Source organism: Semicossyphus pulcher, unplaced genomic scaffold (genome assembly GCF_022749685.1).
Source record: "Semicossyphus pulcher isolate SPU_LCO1_2020_fin unplaced genomic scaffold, fSemPul1.0.p SCAF_3, whole genome shotgun sequence".
Taxonomy (NCBI): Eukaryota; Metazoa; Chordata; class Actinopteri; order Labriformes; family Labridae; genus Semicossyphus; species Semicossyphus pulcher.
Genome location: NW_027211704.1, coordinates 7812855 through 7836744, shown reverse-complemented (window position 1 = coordinate 7836744; position 23890 = coordinate 7812855). Strand labels below are relative to the sequence as shown.

The 23890-nt window shown below is 41.5% G+C and overlaps 3 protein-coding genes across 5 annotated transcripts; 2 read left to right on the top strand and 1 right to left on the bottom strand.

The window, feature by feature from the left end:
* The first annotated feature begins 570 nt into the window (after nt 1–570).
* Nucleotides 571–7357, top strand: pdhb (pyruvate dehydrogenase E1 subunit beta). The gene is made up of 11 exons (XM_069679015.1): nt 571–634; nt 728–787; nt 1963–2070; nt 2457–2519; nt 2652–2687; nt 2918–3108; nt 3323–3417; nt 3823–3933; nt 4274–4365; nt 4452–4593; nt 6146–7357. The coding sequence occupies exons 1-11, from the start codon at nt 596–598 to the stop codon at nt 6289–6291; spliced, it is 1083 nt and encodes a 360-aa protein (XP_069535116.1). The 5' UTR covers nt 571–595; the 3' UTR covers nt 6292–7357.
* A 235-nt stretch (nt 7358–7592) lies between these two features.
* LOC138605832 (uncharacterized) lies at nt 7593–12711 on the bottom strand. 2 transcript variants are annotated; one of them, XM_069678283.1, is made up of 5 exons: nt 11787–12711; nt 11301–11468; nt 11030–11208; nt 10661–10901; nt 7593–10302 (listed from the first exon to the last, which is right to left on the bottom strand). In XM_069678283.1, the coding sequence occupies exons 1-5, from the start codon at nt 12423–12425 to the stop codon at nt 9787–9789; spliced, it is 1743 nt and encodes a 580-aa protein (XP_069534384.1). In that variant the 5' UTR covers nt 12426–12711; the 3' UTR covers nt 7593–9786. The 2 variants fall into 2 exon arrangements, with proteins under 2 accessions (XP_069534384.1, XP_069534385.1); XM_069678284.1 differs by having other exon boundaries at nt 7593–10299.
* On the top strand, nt 12639–21446 carry kctd6a (potassium channel tetramerization domain containing 6a). Of its 2 annotated transcripts, none has more exons than XM_069678287.1 (7): nt 12639–12794; nt 13409–13533; nt 14367–14475; nt 15283–15386; nt 16286–16538; nt 20825–20983; nt 21115–21446. In XM_069678287.1, exons 3-7 carry the CDS (start codon nt 14449–14451, stop codon nt 21223–21225), a joined length of 654 nt encoding a protein of 217 aa, XP_069534388.1. In that variant the 5' UTR covers nt 12639–12794; nt 13409–13533; nt 14367–14448; the 3' UTR covers nt 21226–21446. The 2 variants fall into 2 exon arrangements, with proteins under 2 accessions (XP_069534388.1, XP_069534387.1); XM_069678286.1 differs by having other exon boundaries at nt 15217–15386.
* Nucleotides 21447–23890: the final 2444 nt, after the last annotated feature.

The following is a 23890-nucleotide window of genomic DNA, read 5'->3' as shown; positions in this document are numbered from 1 at the left end:
CGTTGACAAAGCTGCTCAAGAGATAGAGAGGACAATTTCCAAATCGAGTGATTTCCTGTGTCTTACAGTGCTATTGACTAACTCCACTAGAAAAATTAAAAAATAAACCTTAACAAAACAAAAAAATAAACATTAAAGAAAACAATCCTGCTCACTACTTTTAAAAGACAATAAATACTGGTAACACGCAAAGCAAGTTCCCCAGAAATGTGCAGTTTTTTTCTTGCTTCCAGTCTGTCTGCTAAATTAGGCCAACCACGCCCTGACTGCAGTTCTGTACTTAAATTACACATGAGAAACATATGGATATCTACTGTCAAACTGTTCCTGCAAACAGTACAGTGGCAATATCTTTCTCCAAATGTATACATTGTCTGGTATGGCAGAATTGGTCTTCCACAGCTACCCAATGACAGCCCAGGGCAGTGTCCTTGGAATTCTTGAGGTTTATCCCGCCCCCGAATCCGCTGAACTGTTTTGATTGGCTCTGAGTTATGACATTTTCCGGCCGAGGTATAAACTGATGCTTTGATTGGTTGAAGTCCTGTGACCTCGTAGAGGCCCCGCCTTCTCTCCGGCAGAGGACAGGTTGAACATGGCGGCGTCCCTGAGGTGCTTTCTCCGCTCAGGAAAAGTATGGGATTATTCAAAGATGTTTCGTTTCTATCATCACTCTTTCTTTGTTAAAAGTTACTGTGACTCATAGCCCTTCTCTGTCTCTCTTCAGAATGCCGTGTCGGCGCTGGGACGGCGGGAATTTCACAGGAGTACTCCTGCTGCTGTGCAGGTCAGTGTTAGCAGCTAGCAGGCTAACTTTAGCAACAACTAGCCCTACAGCTGTTGTTGAATATTTTTTTTATATTGTCTTCGCTACAACATCGCTAAATAACTAGGAACAGCTAACATGTGTTTTAGTAAATGGTTGCTTAGCTCCACTAGATTTGTATCTACACGTTTTAAATGTAATGTTAAGACTTCCTGCTCTTGTCCGGTCACTGAGCAGGGATGCGGGCTGTCGCATCATGTCAAATCTGGGTTACCCGGTGGTTGGAGAAAACACTGTAAATGTTAAACTGGTCACTATCGCTTGTAGTTTTTAACATCAGCAGGCAGTAAAACTAGAATAAAACATGCTGCTGTCTATTCGGATATGTTATATGTGCCTTGATCTGAATAATTTCTTAAGTCACAGTTGTCAAATCAGTTGTCAGCGTAATTAAGATATGTGGCGCTTCTAAGGGGATGGTTTAGTTTTAAGATACTTAAGATACGTGTTAAATCAGTTATATTAGTTATTTTAAGGCTTTATTTTGTGATACTGTTTAATTGTATTGTGTGTGAGATTGTGTTTTTCAATATTAGGGCTATATATATATACTGTACTTCATTATACGCTGATTTTTCACATATTAAAAACCTGCAGTTTCTGCTATTTGGATAATTACACATGGCTGTATTGCAATTGTGAAGTATGTAATAATTGTGCGGTTCTTGCCGCAATTATTTTCATGTACGATTAATCCTACGTACATGTATTCTAAGTCATATTCTTAGATTTACTTGGGCTTTTGTTTTGTCCGTCCAGCAATCTAAAAACTAAAGATACTCAGTTTATAATGATAAAAAACAAGAAAATGTGATTATTTTTTTCACTTTCATCCCTTCAAAAACAAAGGTATACGATTTGAAGCTTGACTGTCATCATTAAAAATTATTATCCTTTTGTTTATACAGTATGCATATAGAAAATATAAAACAAAAAACATGTTGTAAAAGTAACAAAGATGTAGGAAAAACTGAACTGTAAAACAGACAGCCACTCGTTTCTTTAGAATAAGGAGTTAAATCTGAATGAGAGGGGGCAGACCTGACCAGCAGGAAGCTTTACATGTGACAAACATGAGGATATACTCAGTGACAGTACTGGGTCTGTTCTGATTTCGGTGCTGTTGTTTCTGTCAGGTGACCGTCCGTGATGCCCTGAACCAGGCGATGGACGAGGAGCTGGAGAGGGACGAGCGAGTGTTCCTGCTGGGTGAGGAGGTGGCTCAGTACGATGGAGCCTACAAGGTGAGTAGACTCTCAGTAGAAAATTGTGGAAGAGGTAAACTGAGACAAGTTGTAGCATGTTATTTCTGCTATGTAGCGAGTGGTTAGACCAGGGTTAGGACACTTGGAGAATCTGTATTTATCCTATTACTCTATTAAGACTGTTTTATTAGAGTTACTGAGGATGTGGATCAATTTTAGTGAGAACTATAGAGCAGCTGATTCAGGGGTAAAATAAAAAGTGTAGCAGTTTATTAGAACATACGTCAAGCAAGTTATCAGCTGAGACAAATAAAACAAGTCTATGCGGAGTGAGAAACACAAGGAGTCGAAGAGTTAGGCAACAGACTTATAGATTTTCACGTTTTTTTGTATCATATTCTTTGTTTCCGTTTGTGTGTGTGTAGGTGAGCAGGGGTCTGTGGAAGAAGTACGGAGACAAACGTATCATTGACACTCCGATCACAGAGGTGAGACACTCCAACAGTCAGCCTTTATAAATGTGATCTGTTGTTAGAGAGTTTTGTGTCACTATTAGCCGTGTAAAGAAACACTCCTTCAGAGTCTCAGCTGGTTAACATCTCTCTCTCTCTCTGGTGCAGATGGGGTTTGCTGGAATCGCAGTGGGAGCCGCCATGGTGAGTGTCTCTTTTTATCCACTTTGATAGACATTCTGAACCACAAAAAATGCCTTACATCTTAGTTTATTGGAAAAGCCTTGTCATTATCTGGTTATATGTCCTTGTTAACTTCTCCCAGCTGAAACGTTCACCTCATCGCTCCTCAGAAAGTCTTTGGATTAAAAAGAATGACTCATTTTTTCCCCCCCAGCAACTGCCACAAATATTAAACTGTGATTTCCCTGCAGGCTGGCCTCAGACCCATCTGTGAGTTCATGACCTTTAACTTCTCCATGCAAGCCATCGACCAGGTTATCAACTCTGCAGCAAAGACCTACTACATGTCAGCTGGTCTGCAGTCGGTGCCCATCGTCTTCAGAGGTCCCAACGGAGCGTCAGCAGGCGTCGCTGCTCAGCACTCGCAGTGCTTTGCTGCGTGGTGCGTTCACTTACACCTGATACTGTTGCTACGGTTTATAAGCTCTTTATACTGTTGTAGCTGTTTTACAACTTTAAACTCTTTTCTTGTAGTTTTGTCTGAAATATTATCACTAATAATAACAATGGGCTCTCGAAGTGAACAGCTTAGATCTGGGGAAAAAATTGGCATGAAGTGATGCAGGTGTGACATTGTTTATGGTGTCTGTCTGCAGGTACGGTCACTGTCCAGGTCTGAAGGTTGTGAGTCCTTGGAACTCAGAAGATGCCAGAGGTCTGCTGAAATCAGCCATCAGAGACGACAACCCTGGTAAGATGCCGCATTTTAGCAGGTCAAAGGTCATCTATAACCAAACTGGTCAAGGAAACTGCCAATCTGAAATAAAACCTTAGACTTATGCTTTCATTTGAAATACACTTTATTTTCATTGTGTTTACAACTTCGTGTATTACATGTCACATTTAAGGAGGGCTGTGCCAGGTTGCATTAAATTGTCTTTTTTTGTATTATTTATGGGCCAAAAATACTTTGTGGCTTGGTAGAAATATTTGCGTCCATCCCCTCCTGAGGTTTTAGAAAGCAGTCTTAAAAGCTTCTTGGATGTATTTACATTTTTGATAGCTGTCTGATCTTCCCAAGAAGCATGAAATTAGAACTGCAGATGGGGTCTGTGTCGCTGTTTGCACTTAACTCTGCCTCTGTGTGCGTTTGCAGTTGTGTTCCTGGAGAACGAGCTGATGTACGGCGTTCCCTTCGAGATGTCGGAAGAGTCACAGTCCAAAGATTTCACCATTCCCATCGGCAAGGCCAAGGTCGAGAGGCAAGGTGAGACTTCTCTCTGGTCTCTGTACAGGCAACATGGCACCAAACCCAGCAGCCTCACTGTATTAACGCAGTCACTGCAACTGACTATGCATGAACAAATTGTTCCTACATGTTAATCAGTATAATGAGGTTGATCTTACTCTTTGAAAGATACAAACTCTAAACTCTGACTTTCCAAATTTTTGAACTATCTGTTTAACATGAGGAATATACTGATGTTTTTGGGGGATATGAAGCAGAGTTTTGTGAGGAGGTAAAGATGGTCGGGTCACTGATTTGAACCCTTGAGCTGTCTCTGTCGTGTTTCTGAAACTCTGTTCTTCTTCTGTCTGTGTTTCAGGGACTCACGTCACGTTGGTCACTCACTCTCGATATGTAGGCCACTGTCTGGATGTTGCTGTCGTCCTCTCAAAGGAGGGAATCGAGTGTGAGGTAAAAAAAAAAGAACAGATATTATCTGACACTAATGACCCGTGGCCGGCTTTCTGATAGCTATGTCCTGTCTGTTTGTGTGTCAGGTGATCAACCTGCGGACCATCCGTCCTCTGGATGTGGAGACTATTGAGGCCAGCGTGATGAAGACCAACCACCTGGTGACGGTGGAGGGCGGCTGGCCTCAGTTTGGGGTTGGAGCAGAGATCTGTGCCAGGATCATGGAAGGTAAAACCTGAGTGACTGTCAGGCTGCATTAAAGCTCTCCTTAGACAAACAGTAACGGTGCTGCTCCATTAGCCTGATAGAGTGAGAGTTTTTTGCCTTTACAACATGTCGTAGGTAACTTAATGTTCCTTATGGCTTCTTACAGACATGACAGGACATGTAAGAACATGTAAGCTGCATACTTGCACAACATTTAGCACCTTTTGCGCAAGAGGAAGTGGGTCAGTTAAGAAGCTAAATATATGAAGAAGGAACGTTCTCTCTTCTTCAATCACTGATGCATTCTTAAACTTTTATCACCGTTCAAGACTTTGGGCTCTAATTTAATTTGGCAGCGACCTGAAGACGATGTATGCATCTAGGAATGATGGCCTTCCTTTTCTGTGTGCTGCATTGTTTATAGTCCAGTTAGCAGCTTGAGAAGCGACAGTGTGTTCAGATCAAAAGAGAAGTAAAATTTGCCCCTCGAGCTGTATGGGTAAAATAAACGCCGTCATCTCTTGGTTCATTAAATCCCTCGGAGGAGCGCCCGTTCATCTGTTTGTGCTGAGTGTCAGTTTCACTGTAAATATTAAGTTACACAGAGGCTGCACTCTGGCTTACTTCAGCGGTATGAACCCGAAAAAGAAACTTGTGATTTTCTTGTGATTGACTTTAATTAACGGCTCTTAAGTTTGCTGAAATAACAACATCATGATGCAGATTAGTAACAAGTCAACATGAAGCTTTGTCAGGTCTGTCCTCAAGAGGAGAAGAAAACTACTTTAACATGAGAAGTTTGTTGAATGGAGGTCGGAGCCATCATTTCTGATGCATTCAAGGAAGTCGGGAAATCTAAGCGCTGATCGGCTTTTGCGACACAGCATCAAGGGAATTTATCTCAAGTTGAATTTTTTGATGTAGAACAGATAGTTAGCTGAACTTGCTGCAGATATCTGTTTATAGAGATTAATAAGAAGCTCAATCGTTGTCAGATGATGCTGATGGGAGCCGGGATGTCATTACGGCAGATTCCGTTCCGCCTGCTTTTGCTCTGTTGTTGTTGTTTTTCCTACATACTCCGCAGCCAGCTGATACGTGATCAGAGCTACTCGGACTACAGACGTAATACAAACGGAAACCAGAGCACTTCTCATACAAAAATTTGGTCGTACTGGTACAGATTCTACATAATCTGTAAATGGCGATTAGGCAAAAACATTCAAACCACAAGTAAAGGTCTTAGCTGGTTGACTCGGCACCCGGATCTGAGAAGATCAATGAAAATCAGCTCTTCACTTTTCTTCTATTAAATTTCCCCAAGGAACAGGGTGGGAAGTAATGTCAACAGCAATCAAAGGTAGTCGTGTCCCTGCAAGATACCCAGTCTTTGAAAGATCTTACAGCCTATTTCTTGACTAAAATATTTACAGTATTGAGGGGGTGTTTAGTCTCTTAAAAGTGTTGTAGCCTTTATGGAATACAGCGTCCTCCTTCATGGTTGAAAAATAAGATTGAAGAACATATGGGGATGTTAGGGCGCTAAAATAAAACCACTCGTGTGTGTTTTCAGGTCCTGCCTTCAACTACCTGGACGCTCCGGCCACCAGGGTGACTGGCGTGGACATCCCCATGCCGTACGCCAAAATCCTGGAGGACAACAGCCTGCCGCAGATCAAAGACATCATCGTGTCTGTCAAAAAGACCCTCAATGTCTGAAACTCGCACACACACACACACACACACACACAGGACAGACCCACCTGAGTCCTCTTTGTCTTGTACGCACAGATGATGTAAACATCGTCAGGTAAAACATTTGAACCTTGTGTAAATACAGCCAAACACTCCTTTAAAAACCCTCCAGATTGTTTCCAGACAGATGTTGGCCGATGAGGCGCACGGCTGTTTGTCTGCACCCAGAGTGGTAGACGCACACAGTTCATTCAAGTCTTCACCTCTTCTGTTAGGGGGTTTCAAACTTGACGGAACTGTGTGCGTTTCTCTGGCTGCTCTTGTCACTTCCTCTCCTTCAAAATAAAAGTCGTTCTACCCTGTAGGATTTTCTGTGCTTCTAAGAACAACAAAACTGCAAAGTGAACAGAGAAAAATTAGGATTGATCAGTTTGTGGGTCTGAGAGCTGGCCAAAACTCTTCTGTTTGTAATATATTTTCTGCCTAAGAACTTCCCCCTTTAGTTTTGTTTCTGTCTCAGTACTGACTTAAATGTGTCTGTTGAATCGAGCACAGGGCAGTGTTAAATATCAACAAATTCTCAGTCAGACCATATTTATTATTTTTATCTTAGATATTCTTAGGAAACATTTCTAACTATTTTGGGCTGAGATATTTATCTGACACTGATGGGTTGAACCCGTTAATATTCCCCTCACTAAAAGTACTCGTCCTCTCGGAGTCTAATAAATCGTCTGGTGAAAACGCTCATTTAAAACTGAGCAAAAAGCTGAAAGTGAGTTAAACCCTGCGTTTGTTCCACCTTGCTCTCAAATTTAGACTTTCAGACTGATTAAAACATAATTTGTGCTCTTAGTAGTTTTGTTGTTAATGAATTCCAGTATAAATCCAACTACAGAAACATGTAATATTCAGTCTATAAACTTTATTCCGAGTGCGTCTCTAAAAGCAGCAGCGAAGATGAATGAACCAGCCGAGCGCTGGAGGGGGAGTGTGGTCGAGAATATTTATTGTAGCTGCAGCAGCTCTGTGGATGTTTTTGTTGCTGTAAATGAATCTGTTACAGAAATAAAAACCTTTCAGCCCCTCACGCTGCTTCATTTTTCACACCGGCATGTTTTTTCTTTTGTCTAACTATTCAGGAATCTATTATCCTCAGCAGGTTACGGCCGGTACTGTCCGATTGGTTGTGTAGAAGATTTTCAGTGCACGGCGTGGAGATACTAGATTTAAAGTTGGTTTTTGCACTACATAAATAAAAAATTATTGATTGATCTTGGCCTGACAATAAACACAAGTAAGGGAACTTTGAAGCAGGTTAAGCCTTAAACATTTTTATTGGCAACTTTTACAGGAACCAGCAGAGATCTGATGATCTGCATCAAACTCGATCAACAGTCACAAACACATCCCTCACAGTCCTTCTCGACTCAAACACATAAAAATATAAACATTTTCTGATGAAGCTTTGAGAACCTCAACAGACAAACCCTCGTTACAAAACAAAAACTATCTTACAACGTCGCCTGTTTTCTTCTGAACAGGAGAGAAAAGTTCAGCCATGTTTTTTTATTGTTTTTTTTTAACATATGGTGTGATAATTTAGTAAAAACCACAGATAAGGAAGAATTGAACACTTTAATTCATGGGTCCTAAATTTCAAAATAAAAGAGCCATGTGTCTGGTGCTTATAGCAAAAAAAGAGACTGACCTACATATGTGAGAAGAGACATGTCAAATGCAAACGATACACTAGTTTAGTAATTATTGGATGAATTAGATCTCTATTTTCACTACAATCAGAACCAAATCACATAGCCTTTATTTTGAAAATATAAGGAAATGTTCATAACCAGAGACTATAAAATCAAAAGAAATGTTTTATGTCTCTGACTTTTGAAGCATTTAATATAAAAAAGGAAAAAAAGATCACGACTTGAATCTTAATTAATGCTGTGTTCAGTTATTTTGTAGTTACAGAATTTTTAGTTGTGTTAAATTTTAGTTTAAGGTGAACATGAAAGTGATAATCATAACTAAAAAGCAGATTTCGCTGAAAGCTCTGATATAAAAGACACCTCTGTTAGTCTGTTTAAACGGTTCTATACTGTCAAACGACTATTTATAACCCTCATATGAAAACTGTAACTGTACTCAAACAACATGTCAGATGCAGCGAATGCTCGTACACGACTTAAAAACAGCACAAAGGCCAAATAATGCTCCAAACAAACTGCAGTCTCATGTCTGCTCTGCTGGGTCCAACAAACAATCAAGGAAATTAAAGCAAATCATTTGAGGCTGTTTTTTTTCGAGTGTTGAATCAAACTGTTTTTAACTAAGAGACAAACAAACGCACAGCTTCAGTCTGTAACAAAAACAGCCTCCACGTACAGTGTTCAGAATACTTCCGATTAGTTTATGAACTATGAAGAATTTATCTAGAGCTGCAACAGTTCGTCAATTAATAGATTTAGTCTATTGAAAGCAAATTGAAAGCCAACTATTTTAGTAATTGATTAATCGTTTCACTTACTAACCTGCTGATTCCAGTTTGTTAAATGTGAGGATTTGCTTCTTTTATTTGTAATTTATGATAGAAATTATGTCTCTAAGTTTCTGACTGTAGGTGGGACGATTTTCTGACCATTTCCACAACTTTTTAACAGTTTTTAGACTAAATCTTAATAATGTGAGCGTGAAAGGTTGTCTGTCTTTGTGTCAGCCCTGTGATTGACTGGCAATCAGTCCAGGGTTAACCTCGCCTCTCGCCTAATGAAACCTGGAAGAGGCGGGGTCCCCCATAACCCTAAACAAGATAAGCAGTATAGATAATGGATGCAAGGATAATAATGGGGGAAAATAATCTGCAGATAAATCAATGATAAAAAGTAATTCTTAGTTGCAGCCCAAAAATCAACAATAATCTGGATAAGAAGTTTTTTTACCTTCAGATCTGCTGTTATTTATCTGTAATCTACTCAGACTAACTTTTTCATGGCACGTAGTTTAACCGTTTCTGTGGAGTTAACAAACTTAAAATCGTTTGTCCAAATTGTAGTTCCAACTTATGTAGTTCTGTCCAAAAAAAGATCAGTTTGTGTCAAAGAAATTACATGGAGCCTTTAAAAAGAATTGATTTTGAAAGATTATACCATCAAGTATGAAAGGTTTAACAAAACAGGAAGTTGGTTGATCCAGCTAAGCTGATAAACACGGCCTTCAGGGGTAAGAACGATGCGGATATTGTGTGATTATAATCTGTGTTTTATTGTTTGTTTCGGTGGAGCAGTTTTGTGTTTCAGAGGCTTCTTTGGGCTCAAACTGATATTTTCATTGACATAGAAAAAAAAGAAAAGTTAAAGTAAAGCTCTCATAAGTTCCCTCCGCAGTTACTGACCTCCTACAACTCCCAGAATGCCATTCAACAGTTCTCTTCCAGAAAAGAAGGCGGTACCTCTGTCCCTTTTCTGATTGTGGGCGGGGCCCGTTGAGTTCCAGGGCGGAGCTTATAGAGTCTTAGGGAGCTGATAGGTCGGATCGTCCGACCTCTGAGTGCCCCTTCAGCAGATTGAGCCTCACCACCACCACCCTCCTCTTCTTCTGCCTTGACCCTTCATCATCGTCCTCCTCCACCTCCTGCTCATCCTCCTCCTCCTCCCCTCTCTCTTTCACCTTTCGTTTCCCTCTATCCTTCCTCTTCTCCTCCTTCTTCTGTTTCTTGGCCTTCTTTCTCCTCCTCTTCTTCTCCTCCGCTGCTGCTGCCGCCGCCGCTGCTTGATCATCCTCTTCCTCCACCACTGGCAGTTCGACCTGCACTTCTGCCTCTTCCACTTCCTCCTCTACTGCCATTTCTATTTCCTCCTCTTCTTCTTCTTCCTCTTCCTCCTCCTCCTCTTCTTCTTCTTCTTCTTCCTCCTCCTCCTCCTCCTCTTCTTCCTCCTCCTCAATATCCTCTTCCTCCACGTCTGACATCTGTTCTCCTTTAATTTGCATTTGTTTCATCTTCAAGCTCTGTCCTCCATTCTGTGACTGCTGACACGAAGGGAGAACACAGTTAAGAAAATAAACATGAGCTGTGCTGCCCCCGTGTGGATGAAACTATAATTAATGGTCATTATCTTTAACACATTAAAAGGACTCCTGAACCTTCAATAACAACAAAATGTAAACATTCCTTAATTTTTTATGTATCTTCTTTCTGTGTTTGTCTTTTTGTCTACCACATTTTGTTGCTTTAATCCCACCTTTCTTCCTTATTCTTCTGTTACTTACTTACCAGATGTATTCACTGACATTTGAATTGTGCAAATACATGAAAACTTCAGAGTTTAGCCAATGTTTGTGTAACGCTGCAGAGAACGACAAAAAAACAGCTGATGGTGATACTCACATTCTTCTTGCTGTTTCTGAGTCGGTGCAGCAGCAGCCTGACAGTGTCTTTGTTCTGACACAGTCCCATTGTGTTGAGGGCGTCCAGAGCAGAGCCGGAGCAGCCCTGCAGGCGCAACTCAGCCCCCAGAGCCGCCTGCAGGAAGTTGTTCTTCCAAATGTTCCTGGTAAAGAGCGGGATGGAGAGCGCCACTACGGCCCGGCGCTCCAGCAGCGTCTGGGCCTGCTCCTCCGACAGCTGACTGCACACAAACAGGACAGAAGAAGAGGTCTTAGAAGAAAACTAAAATGAACCATCTGAACCAGCCAAAAGACCCATGTTAAAGCTCTTTGGACGACATGCGCCGAGTGTGTCCTGACTCAGACTTACTGTCCACTCTTGGAGAGGGCATTGATGTCAGGGAACAGCGATGTGAGGCAGGTGGAGACGAGTGGAGCCTTTTCCTGGGCCCAGCTCAGACAGCGCTGCCAGGGGAAGGACGACAACGGCTTCTTGCTCGACACCTTCTCCTGGAAGGGACTGTCTGTCTGTCTGGTCAGGGCCTTCATCTGCCACGGTAAAACAGTGATGAAAAACATGTTAAGAAGGTGTGGAAGCAGGATATGTCTGTCCTCCTAACTGGCAGGTGTATTAACCTCACCTCCTCTTTCAGCTGTTTGCTCCAGAACTCCATCATGGGCTTGCGGGCTCCTTTAGCGGACCAGAGTGTTTTTAAGGCAGACTTGTAGCAGGACTTGCTCACCAGCAGCGCCGCTTTGCTCTTCTTCCCCATCCTGCGGTCTGCCAACTTCTTGTCTTTTAATTTTGACTGCAGTCACCAACAAAAAAAGACAGAAAACATGAAGAAACTGTAGTATACTGTGGATAAAACAGCACGTTAGTTGGCCAAACTGAAAAACTCTTTTGGACTCCATTTAGGTAATTCTCTTCAGAATAATTGAGAATATTAGTAGAATAAATTATTGTTAAGATAATAAAAGAGTTGCAATTAGTTTGTCGGGCATTCGTCTAATCAAAAACTGATACTTAGATCTGTGACTTAATTACAGCTGCCTCTGAAAATCGCCTGCACTGTAAAATCACTGCATGTATGTCTTTATGTTTTGACAGCTTCAGTCACACACACCTGTTGTGTGACGGGCGGTTTCAGCCACAGAGACCGCTTCGTGCACTGTTTGCGCTTGCATTTGGTCCTGATGACCTGCGCGCACGTCTCGCACAGGAAGGACTTGTCGTTCACGTTGGTGTCCGGGAAGATCCAGTGCACGGTCTCCGGGGTTGTGAATGTGTACACCGCCCTCCGGTTGAAACTCCTGCCCTGCCGCTCGAACTCGCACTTACAGGTGCAGCAGTTCCTGTCCTCCGGCCGCCGGACGACGTTACGCCGCCGGTTCCCTCGAATGGTACAGAAGGAAACGACAGCCTCCTGTTGTGAGGCTGCTGTCTTTGGGGCGTCTCCTGCGGTCTGTGGCTGAGAGGACGCTTCCACATCATGTCCACCCGGGCAATCCACCTCCGCACCCACGGCCGGCTCGGGAAGCTCAACCGGCAGAGTGGATTGCCCCGGAGCGCACGATTCGGGCTCGGCCGGTGCAGTGAAGCTTCTTTGTGCGGTGGCTCCGCCGTCAGCCGCCGGGGAACCGGAGGAGGAGGACGGGTCAGTGGAAGTAGAGTTACTGGCCGCGGTGTGGGCATAGTCGTGGTCGTTTGTCTCTGATTTTGGGCTGGTTTCCCCCTCGTTGGTGTCGTTTTTTTCACTCGTCATATTGAATGTTTGCTCTGCGGCTTTAGTCAACAGTCGAAAGAGGCAAAAAGAAGAACTCGGTCATCACTGTTCACGGAGCACCAGGCTAACAGTGCAACAAGCTAACACTGAAGCCCGCCAGAGTAAAATCAGGGGCTTCAGACAAAGTTTCCGAGTAAATCTCTCTGCAACGCTTAAACCGACGTGTGCAGCAAAGATAGCTGAATATTGGCAAGCGAAGGAGATAAAAGTTTTTAGTAGGAATAGCTCCAGAGCAAATGGAAACCACAGCAGAGCTGTGAAGAACAGGATGTGGCCACTAATAAACATAATAGTTTCCGTGTTTCTGTTCAACTGTAGGCTGCAGCTGGCGCCCCCCGGTGGAGGGAGGTATGTATGACTTGTATATATCATTGACCATACAATATATAAGATAATATACAGTCTACGAGATAGATAAGAACTAAAAATCTTGGGTCCGTCCATTTGAGACAATTAATTTTTTTTAAGCCATTATGCCCAAATACACAATTTCCCAGCTTCTAAAAATGTTTATTTAATAGAACTGCAAACTTTATATATTTTAGTTTGGAAAGGCTAAAGAAACCTGGACTATTTTTGTACGAGCATCCGGAGAGATGAACTGAAACTTAAAAAACCATACCCCAACCACCCAGTAGCGTACCCGCAAAGGGCGGTCTACAATTCAATTTGATTACTATATTGGTATTTCTTTGTGGTGTAACTTCAGACTGGCAGAGGGAAAAGGAGATGCACCAAGCACTTTAAAAATAACTGTTTTTCTTTTCTAGATAAGACATTAAAAATACTTTTAACATATTTAAATAATATTTTCTTTGTACATTTATTTATCTTAATTTAACATTTATTTATCTTAATGAAATATTATCTTAATAATAAATAAATAACTTTCACAATACATAATTCATGTCAATGCTATATGATTTCAAAGCTTTTTTTTTTACCGGGTCTTATTTTGATAGGTCTCACCGGAAGTGTTCTCTCAATCAATAAACTGACGATGGTTAAACTGATGGATGTAGGTGGAAGATGCGTCCAGGCGTATTTGTTGTTGCAGCAGCAGTCAGCAGTGATGGTGCAGTTTTAGGTAAGACCTGGCAGACATTTTAAAATATTATTCAGTCCGTCTAACTGACGGCGTGTCATTTTCTTTGCTAAAATAATATGCTAACTAACTAGCTGCCGTTAACCGCAGTACACACGCTGATTAGCCTCATTCAGAAGGAGAGAGAAAGTGGTGTGTAAGAAACCATCGCACACAAACATAACCGGCTATCACAACCTTCAGATGTTTCTTATATTATCCTCCATGTATAAAATTGTGATGAAACAAACAAAAACCTTTCTAGCATTTGTATGCTGCACGATTAAACTCCAGCATCTAAAATGACCACAGTTACATCAGCTATCAGTGTTACCAGCAGCTGAAGTTGCTTCACCGTGTTAGTCTTGTATTGTACCTACATATTAAGTACATGTTGTTATAAGGGTTTCAACTTACGATTAATTTCATTGTCTAACAATTAAAACATCGAATTGTCTGAAAATAGCAAACGATGTAAAAAGAAAAAACGCCTTCTTATTGATTATTTTTTCCAAAAATCAGTGAAAGTCAAAAATATTAGGTTTACAATAATGTAAACGTGTTTGGCCTTAATCAGTTTATTTAAATAAATGCTCTTCAACTAATTTGAGCGGCAAATAACATAATGCTCACTTAACACAACAGAAAAAAATATTTTACAAAATGGACTGCCCAGTCCACAGCTCCTCGCCCTGTTTCTCACAGTCTGGGAGTTTATGAACACATCAGGGACGTCAGACTAATTAGCCAGACGTCTGGGCCACGGCAACGTAGCATCAGCTGGCTGCTTATCTCCAAGGCAACCGCCTCACAAGCTGTTGGTCTTCTTGTTGCAGGTGTCGGTGGAAACACAGAAATGATCTTCTCAACAGTCTGACCTGAAGAGAACCAATACAGACAAACGGTTCAGAGCTGCAGATGGAGAATGGAGACCTGGGTTACATGGTGTGTGTGTGTGTGTGTGTGTGTGTGTGTGTGTGTGTGTGTGTGTGTGTGTGTGTGTGTGTGTGTGTGTGTGTCCTTCTTTGATAGGACATTCTGGTCAGTCCCATAGACTCTATAACAGAAGGATGTAGCCTTTTGGTTTCAAAAGTGAAGCCAACATGGAGGTGCCCTTAACCTTCTTTCTTTCTAATGGCCAGCAGGGGGCAACTCCACTGATTGGAAAGAGATTTTTATAGAAGTTTATGAGGAAATAATACTACTTCTAAGTGTATTTATTTCCTCCGTAAACATATGTACAGCATGATGTTTATTTTGTACAATTTGGTTCCATCATGAGCCAAATTGATTATAAAGCAGGTGGTCCTTTAGGGCGTGCTCACTGTGATTGACAAGTCGCTATTATAGCAGCCTGTCAGCCAGTAGAGATATTGTGATGTGTATCCACCCTGACATCCTACTATGGTCACTTGTGGCTCCAAAAAAAGACAAGATGGTGGTGGCCAATATGACGAATTTTGCTCAGTTTCATAAACATCTCTGCAGTAATGTTTTCAAGTGACATTTTCTCTGTTAGCTTAGTTTGACTGCTGTTTACGAATAAAAGACAAGGCGGAGACTATACATCCAAACTAGAGTTTCCCTCTATTCTTTGGAGTTTAGACTCCAGAGATCAACAAGTTCAAATCAACACAAACACCTGTGTTCAGTGTTGTCTCTGACTGCTGTTCCTGCTCTGTCCAGATGGGGGAGCCAGTGAGTCTGAATGTGGGCGGCTGTATTTACAGCACGTCTCTGTCCACACTGCAGCGCTACCCAGACTCCATGCTGGGAGCCATGTTCAGAGGAGAGTACCCCACTGTCAGAGACGCACAAGGGAACTACTTCATTGACCGCGATGGCCCGCTGTTTCGGTAAGTATGTGTTTGTTGATAATTAAGAAAAGATTTTGAATATTCAAATCTGCAGATAGCTGATCATATGAATCTCATTCACCAAGCATAAACTCAATGTGCAAACACATTTATATATTCAAATGCTAACAGAGGTTGAGACTGTTACCATGCTGATATGTCAAATGTTACTTGTAAAATCCCTGCCATGTTAGTAAAAAGCTGAGCCTAACAACTCTGAGTCTGAGATGTCCTAAAAGGCCACCGTAGCTTGGAAGCTCTTTTACCTCAGAGCCATGTACTTGTCTCATCCAGGAGCACAGGTGCCCGCTGTTGGTGTCCAGTGTATAAGTTCATGTTTACTTAGTGTTGCGGCCCAATAACAATAGGTGCTTTTCAACAGCAGGAACTTTCCCCAAGAACTAGGAACCTTTTGGGGAACTTGATAGCAGAAACCAGGGTCTAAATTTAGTTCCCTGCCATCTACTGGACTGGCGGGGTAGTGCAGTTACTTTTATTGCTTCTTTTATTTTTATTGCTTTCATTGGCCTGATTTAAATAATCTTCCCAGGACTTTAGGCCACTGTGGAAACGCAGACAACAATGGGCCACAGGAACCATTGAGTTCCTTGAAGAGAAGTTTCTGGAACTTAAAGTTCCCGGTACTTTTGGTTGAAAAGCACCTAATGTTAAGATGAAGATGAAGACGTAATCGTGTTAAATTATCCTGGTCCAACCAAAATAATCCTGATTATTATTTTTGCCATAATAATTTAAGCCCCAGAACAAGCCACCATTAAGAAGAGAAGGGAGTTACTAATCGTCGTCCATCAGGTTTCTCTCATGTCCTGACTCAGCTCATAGTCTCGCAGCATCGTCATTCGGCTCGACTGATCCTGTCTTTGTTCATGCTGTCTTAGCTACATCCTCAACTTCCTGCGGACATCAGAGCTGACGCTGCCTTGCGACTTCAAGGAAACTGAACTTCTCAGGAAGGAGGCTGACTTCTATCAGATAGAGCCCCTGATACAGTGCATAGGAGACCCCAAGCCTCAGCTGCCCTACCCCACGGACTCCTACGAGGAGGTGGTGGAGCTGTCCAGCACCAGGAAGCTGTCCAAGTACTCCAACCCCGTCGCTGTCATCATTACCCAGCTTACCATCACCACCAAGGTCAGTAAGAACTTTCTGGTTAGTGTTGTATCGATATATAAGGAAGATATTTAGCTTCACAAAAACTTAATTATATGTATATATATTTATTTTCCTTCCAGCCTGCTTCTCTCGTTTTATGTTCTCTGTTCATTCCGCCTTTTACCACCTTGGTTGTTCGGAGACCTGAACCTTTAACTGTTCTATAACATAAATCGTGGCTGCATGGTGGTGCAGTAGTTAACAATGTTGCCTCACAGCTAGAAGGTTCCTGGTTCGAATCCTGGTTTGCACACAAGATGCCTTTCTGTGTTTGCATGTTCTCCCCGTGCATGTGAGGGTTCCCTCCGGGTACTCTGGTTCAAAGTCTGTCTCTATGTGTCAGCCCTGTGATTGACTGGTCATCAGTCCAGGGTGTACCCTGCCTCTCGCTCGATGACAGCTGGCGTAGGCTCCAGCCCCCCGCGACCCTAAACAGGATAAGCGACAGACACAGACAACCTATCACAATCACCCTCACACCTACAGGCAATTAGGAGTCACCAATGAACATAACAAGCATGTCTTTGTACTGTGAGAGAATGCAGAAGTACCCAGAGGGAACTCGTGTATGCACAGGGAGAACATGCAAACTCCACACAGAAAGGCCCCTGCGTCCGAATCGGGGTTCAAACTAGAAACCTTCTTGCTGTGAGGCGACAGCGCTAACCACTGAACCACTGTGAAGCCCTGAGCCAAATCCATTGGTTGCAATTTTTGGCATTTCTCCAGACTTTATTTTGCCAGAAGGAAAACTGAACATTTTAGCTTTTACTTGTTTCCTGGCTCTATGAGCTACCTTACTGAAAGCTACATTATGCAAGAATTGTTGTTTGAGTGATTTGGTGTCCCTTCAGTTTTAGAGCTTGATGCAATCTCTTGCCAAATACCTAAAAGCTGTGAAGAGGCCTCCTCTTGCCTGACCTCTTGCTCCGTCACTCTCTTTTTCTCTTTGAAGCCCCTTGACAAAAATCCATTGAGTCTCTTCTCCTCTTCCATGATAATCGTACTGGGAATACCTAGATAAGATCGGTAAAGAGAAGTTTTCCTTCAGGCCTTTCTGCCAGAAAGCCGTGCCCTGTCATTTATTTATGGTGGAGAACAGAAGATGAGGTGGGGATGAGGAATCTCAGAGCCTGAGGAAAGAAGGTACTCTTGAGTCTGGTGGGACAGCAGCAGGAACTTTGTATGGCTTGCCAAGTGGCAGCAGGGTGAACAGTCTTTTTGCTGGGGTTGTCTTTTATTGTTCTTTGGGCTCTGTGCAGGCGCCACACCTTAGCGATAGCACTGATGCTCCATAGATGGTTACCCGTGATGTTTGGAGCAGTTTTAATCAACGACTGCTGAGTCCTCCTGTCCTAGTCCCTGCGCATCCCATGCCAAATTAAAATGTTTCCAATCAGGTTGGTATCCATTGCCTGTAACAAAAACTTGGGATCAGATTTTTGCCTTCCTAAATTTTCTTGAAACTGTTGACTTGCTTTACCTTAGGTCCATTGCCTCATTTTTCCCAATATCAACAGGCAGCTCTGGGTTTTGCTGACATTGAGAAGTAGTTCTTGATGCATCACTCTGCAAGATATGAAGTTTTCATCAGGGTTTAAAATCCAGCCTTGTTTTGCATTTTTGTCAGCTCACATTTGGTTGTTCTGCCTTTTTTTGGATACACTACCAAACATACTCTGTTCCTTTACCCACAGATCAAACCTACAGGAGACCTTGCGCCTCAAAATAGATGATTTATTATTTTTATGTGATCATAGATTTCTAGAGAATACAACTAGATATTTGCTACTTGTAACTTTACTGCTGGCAAAGCTGCAGCTGCGGCTAGACTAGACTAGCGTTTTAGCTAAAAATAAAGATTAACAGTCACGTTTGGTTTTACACGGGTACAAATAGAGTTTAAAAAAAGAGCGTGCTGAGCATTCAGTCTTGGGGGGGATCCGGTTTCCAACACTAGAATGGAGGATCTGTGATGGCAAACTCAAACTGTCTGTTGTCTCTCTGTGAGAAATTCCAATATCCAGTTGCAGAGTTGGTTCTCAAGCCCAGAGTTTAATAGGGGAGATTGTGCTGGACGCTGAGCTGGAAAAACAACAACAAAACATCAACAAAGACGATATATTTTCAGGGTTTGTGAAGACTGACAGGAGCAGCACTGGAGATTGTGGCCTCTGAGGCGGAGTTGGCCTTGAGCTGGTGATGTTGCAGGCTGGCTGGGATGGGGCCTTTGATGTTGTGGAGAACCAGGTTCTCAAAGCACTTCATCAAAATAGGAGCTACAGCTACATGGTGGTAGTGGTTTTAGTTTTTAGGTTTGTGGACGATTGTGTCTTAAAACAATTGAGAACTCTCTCCTGCGACGGTGATTTGACAAAAATGCAAGTAATGTCATCGACCAGTTGTTTGGGAAATGTTCTTAGTACACAGCCTGGGATGTTATCAGACCCAGCAGCTTTATCTTAATTAATCCTCAGCAGGATTCTTCTCACCTTCGCTGTGAATACGGACAGTGGCCGATCCACAATAGGCGGAGTAGACTTGGCAGCTGACTCTTTGTTGAGGAGATCAAAGCGAACATAAAAGGTGTTAAGCTCATCTGGCAACATGGCCTCACACATAATTGTGGATCCTGCCTTCGTAGCCTCTGATGGTCTGGATTTCCTGCTGGATGTATTTGGTGTCAAGGTCTCTTTACAACCTCTCTTGATGCCTCCATGATGCTAGCTTTCAGTCTCGCTCTGGCAGTACTTCAGTTGTCACCTGACTGAGTAATCAGATTTTCAAGGTAACGCAAGCGGGCGTTTAAATTGTGTATTTTATTTACATAAATAGCTGAATTCTGTCAACACATAAAGGAACACTTAATCCTTCAGTGTATCAAACACATTCAAAATCACAACATTTTGGATGCATGGTTTTCAGTGCACAAGGTAATAGTAAAGTTGCATTGAATTAAAATCCTTATCTAAAGTACAAGTACCTCACTTTTGACATTCAACCACCGGATCCATAAAACTGCTACATTCACATGGCAGCCACAGCTAAGTAACAACAGCTTACGTTGGTGTGGTTACGCATTCAACCACTTCCTTGTTAACATTACAAGTAGCAAGCTAACATCACCATTAGCTAGGAATTTGCTCCTTTTCTAACAGTCCTTTTCTGCCAGTCTGACCCAAAACAGCACACGTCACTAAACTGTTCATATCCCTCCACTGGCTCCAAATTGCCACTCGCATCAAATTCAAAACCCTGTTGCTCGCTTACAAAACAGCAACAAAAACGTCTCCTGCCTACCTGAACGCCCTCATCCATGTCTACACTCCGTCCCGCCCACTACGCTCTGCCAATGAAAGGCGCCTGGTACTCCCATCACAACAGGGCCCTAAGTCGCTAACTAGACTCTTCTCCTCTGTAGTCCCCCTGGTGGTGGAACAAGTTACCAAACTCCATTTGGTCCGCAAAGTCCCGTTCACCTTTAAGAAGAAGCTAAAGACGCAGCTCTTTCATGAACACCTCTGATGTCGATGAGGATAACATTGATGATATTGTTGATGTTGTTGACGACAATAATGATTCTACTTCTTTACACCCTGTGCATTGCCTCTGTGCACTGCCTGTTGACACCAGTGTCCGATCACACTTGAAGCTGTTTGTTGGCACTTACTGACTTTGTTTCCTCCTGTCTGGATCGTTGCTTTGTTGTATTAACTCTCAGATGTACGTTGCTTTGGACAAAAGCGTCTGCTAAATTCATTGTAACATTGTAATTGTATCATGTCATGTGACCATATCAAAGGGTAATTTTAGTTAGGAAGTTGTTTAATGCTAACATTAGCTGTTGTCTTATGTTAGCTAAGTGGTGATCCAATATGTTCATGTCCTGCCAGATTTTCCCTCTTCATAAAGGTTTCAATTGCTAATCATTGGGAAAGCGATTCAATTATTATGATTACCAAACCCTGAACACAACAATAACAAGATAGTCACTATAGTTTTCCCTGGTTGGGTTTTGAACATGCTGGTGACATTTAGGTGAAACAGTTCTGAGGTCTGATTTGTTAAAATCACCGGCTACAGTAAAAATAATGTCTGGTTGTTAAGTCATGTGACTACTGATGACCTGTACAATTCCTGCAGTGAATTTTTAAGATTTTGTTTAAATTATGTTTACACGAATAATTGTGTAAACATAATTAACTTAGTCGTTGTTATTACCTGAGAGAACAAAAGAAAAGTAAATACATTATTCTCCTTTTTAGGTCCATGCAGTGTTGGAGTCCATCTCCGGCAGTTTCACAAAGTGGAACAAACACATGATGGACACCCGAGACTACCAGGTGTCCTTCACCTTCGGACCATGTGACCACCAACAGGAAGTCAGCCTGCGCGTCCACCTGCTCGACTTCATCTCCAAATCTGTAAGTGGTTTTAATCTCAACTTTAACATCTCCTTAAGAAATTATCTACCTGCTATAAAAAATTGTTTATTAGCAAAGTTATATCATGTTTGTGATGAGATGTTTCAGTTCACCTGTCTCATACTTTCCAGGGTTTCACAATACGCAACACACGCGTTCACCACATGAGCGAGCGGGCCAATGAGAACACAGTGGAGCATCACTGGACTTTTTGCCGACGAACTCATAAACTCTACGACTAATTTCATGGACGGACGGACAGAAGATGTCATGAGTATGCCTGCAGACGGACAGAGACTTTTGGTGTTTATGTCGTTTGGTGTTTATTGTTTCTATGATGTGTGTTGTTTTTTTAATTTTGTGTGTGTTGTATTGTTGTCATGGAAACAGCTATGCCTAATACTGTATGCCTCTGTCCAGTTCACTGTCAGATTGTTGGCATAATAAAGAGCTATAAAGGTTATACTGCGTCTGTCATTCTTGTTATTAGGCTGCAGAGTTACAGATTATGGGCCGTGAACGAGGCTATGCAATGACGGTAGAGTCGATACATTCAAAGGTAGATGTACAGTACGCTACATGCCGTCCTGACAATATAACCCACGTGTAACGAGTCGCAAAGGGGGTTTAATTTTTGGTAACGCTAAAATAATCTAACATATTACTTTTCTCAGAAGCTAACGCAGCAACATAATGAGTTACTTTTAAAAGTAATGTTACCAAAAACTGGTAATTAAATATTACAGTTGCTATACCATGTTAACTGTATGGCCAAAAGAATGTAGACAGCCCTCCAATCTTGACAGCTGCAACAGTTTCTTTAAGTATAGTTTGCTTCCAACTTTGTGGAGCCAGCTTTGGAAATATCTTGGCCAAGGATGAACTGAAGCCTCACTTGGACCTCACTTATAGTTCTATTTTAATAGCAATGGTTTTTAATCACATGTAGTTGCAGTGTTTGGGGAAAAGTCTACATACTTTTGGTCACATAGTGTTTGGTACAATAGCCACATATCTGGCACATCAGCTAATTTTTTTATCTTTTGTACATCAGTGACTAAGAATCAATTTCAATTGAAAAATAAAAAAAATGTTAAAATGACAATTTCAGCTGTCAGTTCTCATTATTTTCTGACAGAAATTGGCCTATTTTAAAAGTCGTAAAAAAGTAAGTCGTAAAAAAAGCAGTCGTAAAAAAGTAATTTAGGGCCCAACAATAATCATTCAATCAGGTGTTTGTTGCTGTAATAATTCCCCCTTTTCACACCAGACAACAAAAATCCTGCTTCCAGTTAAGCGATGAAGGACAGAAAACACTGTCTATGTTCTGTGTAGAAAATACATTCAGACCTTTATTTGTGGCTGTCTGCATTCTAACTCCTGAAGTTAAAGTGTTTTTCTTCAAATATTCTCTTTATGATTCCTCAAACAGAGTTTCTGTTTGGTCTTCAACTGGACTAAAAGTTAACAATGTATTTAAGAGGTGTATCATGGAGTTAATTTAAACTGGATGGTATGACACAACGCTAACATGAAAGCTTTTCTAAAAGTTCGCAAACAGCACATCATTAGAGAAAGGAAAAGAGCTGGGTTGGCGTTTCAACTCAAGTTGACATGATGCAAATCGAGAGCTCCAGTTCGAGTATTTTCATTTTAAGACTTAGGCACAAAATCATGCTGCCTACAATTCACATTACAAATCAATCTGAGAGGCCAAACTACTCTTTCTATCTCATTTTAAGAACACATAAGCCTCTGTATATGCTGTCTCTTTAAATTGAATGTATTGTGCCGCAGCAGTATTGTTTGTTCAAAAGTTGAGGTAAATTTAAATGAATGCAAACGAGGACTGGGTCTTCTGCATAATGAGCCAGCTCTTAGGGAAAAGAAGATCCTGTTTGTTTTTGCTGCTTTGAGCGCTCTGGTTGAATTCCATGAGTCAAACCCTTAGGTAACATCTCTTTAGTCTGTGTGAGAACATCCATTACACCGTGGTTTAGGAGTGATGAAGATGTATAGAAATGTTAGCACAACAGTGGGTGGCTGTACAAACTTAAAGCCAGTAAAATGGCTGCCTCATATGGGAGCAGACTTCAACAGAAATAATGACAGTCAGTGTTTGCAGTAATGAAATGCAACATCATCTGATTGTTATATTGTGTAATATTTAAAATACATGCATGCAGGCCCACATCCCTTATACATACATATACATGGGAAGCTAAAATGCTATTATCATGTTGTACTTCTGTTCCAGGTTTCAAATGTAGGTAACCTGACAAATTGTTTAATTTCACTGATACCGATTGATCAGCAAGACGATGGATACTGAAAATCTGGAGCGACATCTGTCCATATCTCAAAATAAAACAACATATTGGCTAACCCATTAGCTGCCTTTAGACAACAGCTAATGTTAGCATTAAACCAATTCCTAGCTAGCATTAGTGTTTGATAGCGTTACATTATACAGTAGGAAAGGTCTGGTGATTGCTAATGTTAGCTTCTGTCTAACAGCAGCTAATGGGTTATCAGTTATGTAGTCATACCTTAAATTAATTTTAGGGAGGAACTGTTATTTTAATTGTAATATATATTTGTATGTGCATTTGATTCATAATTACACACACATAAGCATAACATAAACAAATACCAGGAAAAGATTATAATTTATTCCCTGATATAATCAGTACTTTGTTGCCTTGTTTATGTTTGTGGTATTGTGTATATTTCGGATTTTATGGATTAAGATTTAATTTTATTGATATAGGCTAGCTTGAATTTTTAGTCTGACTTTGTTCTGCGTATACAGCACATCGATTTTCATTTATGCTCATCTTTGTCAAATTAAGTTTTTATTTTATTATATTATTTCAGTTTGTATGCTCAGTAGAGAATTATACAGTC

Coding starts and splice junctions, on each gene's coding strand:
- pdhb (XM_069679015.1), top strand. CDS start 596: ATGGCGGCGTCCCTGAGGTGCTTTCTCCGCTCAGGAAAA. Junction 2,071..2,456: donor AGTACGATGGAGCCTACAAG/GTGAGTAGACTC, acceptor GTGTGTGTGTAG/GTGAGCAGGGGTCTGTGGAA. Junction 3,418..3,822: donor CATCAGAGACGACAACCCTG/GTAAGATGCCGC, acceptor GTGCGTTTGCAG/TTGTGTTCCTGGAGAACGAG.
- kctd6a (XM_069678286.1), top strand. CDS start 14,449: ATGGAGAATGGAGACCTGGGTTACATG. Junction 16,539..20,824: donor AGCTTACCATCACCACCAAG/GTCAGTAAGAAC, acceptor TCTCCTTTTTAG/GTCCATGCAGTGTTGGAGTC. Junction 20,984..21,114: donor TCGACTTCATCTCCAAATCT/GTAAGTGGTTTT, acceptor CATACTTTCCAG/GGTTTCACAATACGCAACAC.
- LOC138605832 (XM_069678283.1), bottom strand. CDS start 12,425: ATGACGAGTGAAAAAAACGACACCAACGAGGGGGAAACCAGCCCAAAA. Junction 11,209..11,300: donor GCAAACAGCTGAAAGAGGAG/GTGAGGTTAATA, acceptor TTACCGTGGCAG/ATGAAGGCCCTGACCAGACA. Junction 10,303..10,660: donor TCAGAAACAGCAAGAAGAAT/GTGAGTATCACC, acceptor CCTTCGTGTCAG/CAGTCACAGAATGGAGGACA.